At 41.3% G+C, this 2,499-nt stretch overlaps 1 protein-coding gene across 1 annotated transcript; it reads left to right on the forward strand.

The window, feature by feature from the left end:
• Positions 1-745: 745 nt before the first annotated feature.
• On the forward strand, positions 746-2,053 carry LOC6568981 (suppressor-of-stellate-like protein). The gene is made up of 3 exons (XM_043215268.1): positions 746-810; positions 865-1,419; positions 1,485-2,053. Exons 1-3 carry the CDS (start codon positions 800-802, stop codon positions 1,639-1,641), a joined length of 723 nt encoding a protein of 240 aa, XP_043071203.1. The 5' UTR covers positions 746-799; the 3' UTR covers positions 1,642-2,053.
• Positions 2,054-2,499: the final 446 nt, after the last annotated feature.

Consider the following 2,499-nt stretch of genomic DNA (forward strand, 5'->3'; position numbering starts at 1 on the left):
TATTCATGCTCTCCGTTCGCCAAAAACTGTCCAACTGAATGTGTGGCAGTGGCAAGGGGCAGGGGCAAGCAGGGGGGAGCTACGAGTCCGCTAAATGGAGATCGATGGTCGAGCGTGGTCTCATTAATCAAATGACAAGTAAGCGTTGGCCGACACACTGACTGCATGAGTGCACGAATGAGTGCATGAATGAATGACGCGACACTCCCTCTCAGCTCCACTCCCTCTCTCTGTCCCTCTCTCTCTCTCTCTCTCTCTGCAAGCGCTTTCCAATCGAAGCGGAAATGTCTTCTGGCTGCTGCAACACTTTGATCAATAATCAGCTCACACACACTCACACCTCTTCGTGAGTTAAGTGAATTTCACTTGGCATATAAATGGCAAAAATATGCCAATTTTTATTTGTGCTTTTTTGTCTTAATTCAAGCTGTTGCCCGACATCTGCTTTTCAAGACTCTTTCATTAGTTGGGCGGCATTTTATGTGGCATTTCTTTTATAGGTCTGCACAACACTCTAGGCGAAAAGAAGATGAAGAAGACTTAGTCACCTTCTTTTGGCAGAAACACACTGCTCACAGTGCTGTAATTCAATAGTATTAATTAATTACATCCCTGAAAGTATTGAAAAAAGCGATGACAGTGCAGTGTTGTAAATTGAGCTTTTGAAAGAAGAAAACAATTCTATAGAAGCCAGAAAAATCAAAATTTGGCTGCTCAGTTAAAAGCAAAGCGACAGCTAACTGATTGGTTTAGATACAACAATAATTCTCGATTTGGAATTGCTAATAAATAATTGAGAATGTCGAAGAAGTGAGTAAATAAGTAAAAATATATCTATTTTAGATATGACTGTATAAAACGCAGCAGCAGTCAAATGACCACATCGGATGGCTCCTGGCTGGGCTGGTTTCACAGTCTGCCCGTGAATACCTTTCTGTGTCGTGTGCCCGACGATTTTCTGAAGTATTCTCTCAATTTGACGGATCTGGAGCCGCAGGTGCCCAATTTCGATCGTGCATTGGATATCATACTCGACACAGAATTTGACAAAGAGTCCGGCTTCAATTCAATGGAAACGGATGTCAAGGAATCAACTCATCTGTATGGCCTGATCCATGCCCGATATTTACTCACTCCCGATGGCATCAATGATATGTGCCTGAAATATAAGCGTGGCGATTTCGGCAGTTGTCCTCGCATCCATTGCGAGGGGCAGTTTGTGCTGCCCGTGGGCCTGGCGGATAACTTTGGGGAGTCGCGTGTGAAGGTTTATTGTCCCCGCTGCCAGGATGTGTATCAGCCGTATAAGTGTTGCACCATGCTTGACGGTGCAATATTTGGAAGCAGTTTTCCGCACCTGTTCTTCATGCAGTGGCCGCAGTTGCGTCCCCAGCCACCAACTAGGAAATACACGCCTCGGTTTGTGGTGTCAGCTCTGTCTCTTTGTCTTGCCCCAACTCATGCGTATGCATCTCTTCTTGCAGACTCTATGGCTTTAAGTTGCACAAGTCGGCATTGCTGCCGCCCCCAACGGAGTCTCCCAGCGACAACAACGATAACTCATCCAGTAAGGCAAAGGTTGGCACTCCACCAGCCCTGGATCTCTCCAAGAAAGTCCCCCCACCAACACCGCTCAACTAAACTACACATTATATGAATCTATTGAAACTAGTTCTCAAATTAGTAGCTGCAACTGCAGCGAATTGTTTTGCCATCCACACACACTAAATCTTATATAAATCATAACACCTGCCACACATTCGATTCTAATATCAACTTCCCATACGCTATACAAAGCTGAGACTGCACTTTGGGGGCAACAAAATAGATAATATTCTTATTATTTAAAAGCTTAAATTAACTTACAATAAAGTGCAGTATCAGCTATGGCCTCGTTGAGTGGACGATTTAATATACTAGTCAACCAGTTTATATGTTTAATCTATTTCCAATTTCATATATCAAATCTCATTGACTACAACATTTAATGTACATAAATAAAATAAGCACAGACTGAATAATGCTGCAAAGCATAGGACCAGTTGTGGATGGTTGTGGGAGAGTTATTTTGTTAGAGAAATATTTGTTTATTGTTAATATTTATGTATTATTAGCAATTAGAGAGCTACGCAAAATATATATAAAATATGTTATTTAATCTGCTTACACATAAATATATAAAGGATGGCACTTAAGGACTGTTAAAGATCTGCAAATTCACCAAATTGTTTTTTTTGCCATCACTCATTATAATATCTAAGCAAAATTGGGGCCAATTAAGCATGACAATAAGTTGAAGAGTTAACTGAGTTAACTTCTATCCATTCTAACCTCGTTCCCAGGGTGTAACCCAATGGAAGAAAAAAGAATTGGAAATTTGTAGAGTTTCACAGTTTGTTCACAGTATTCGTATTGATCTGTAATTGACTGCAGGGCATATCTAAACACTAAATCATCGCGGCTGTCTCGATTAATGACAGCTCATGAACTAAGCCACAA

This window comes from Drosophila grimshawi, unplaced genomic scaffold (assembly GCF_018153295.1).
Source record: "Drosophila grimshawi isolate 15287-2541.00 unplaced genomic scaffold, ASM1815329v1 contig_1367, whole genome shotgun sequence".
Lineage (NCBI taxonomy): Eukaryota > Metazoa > Arthropoda > Insecta > Diptera > Drosophilidae > Drosophila > Drosophila grimshawi.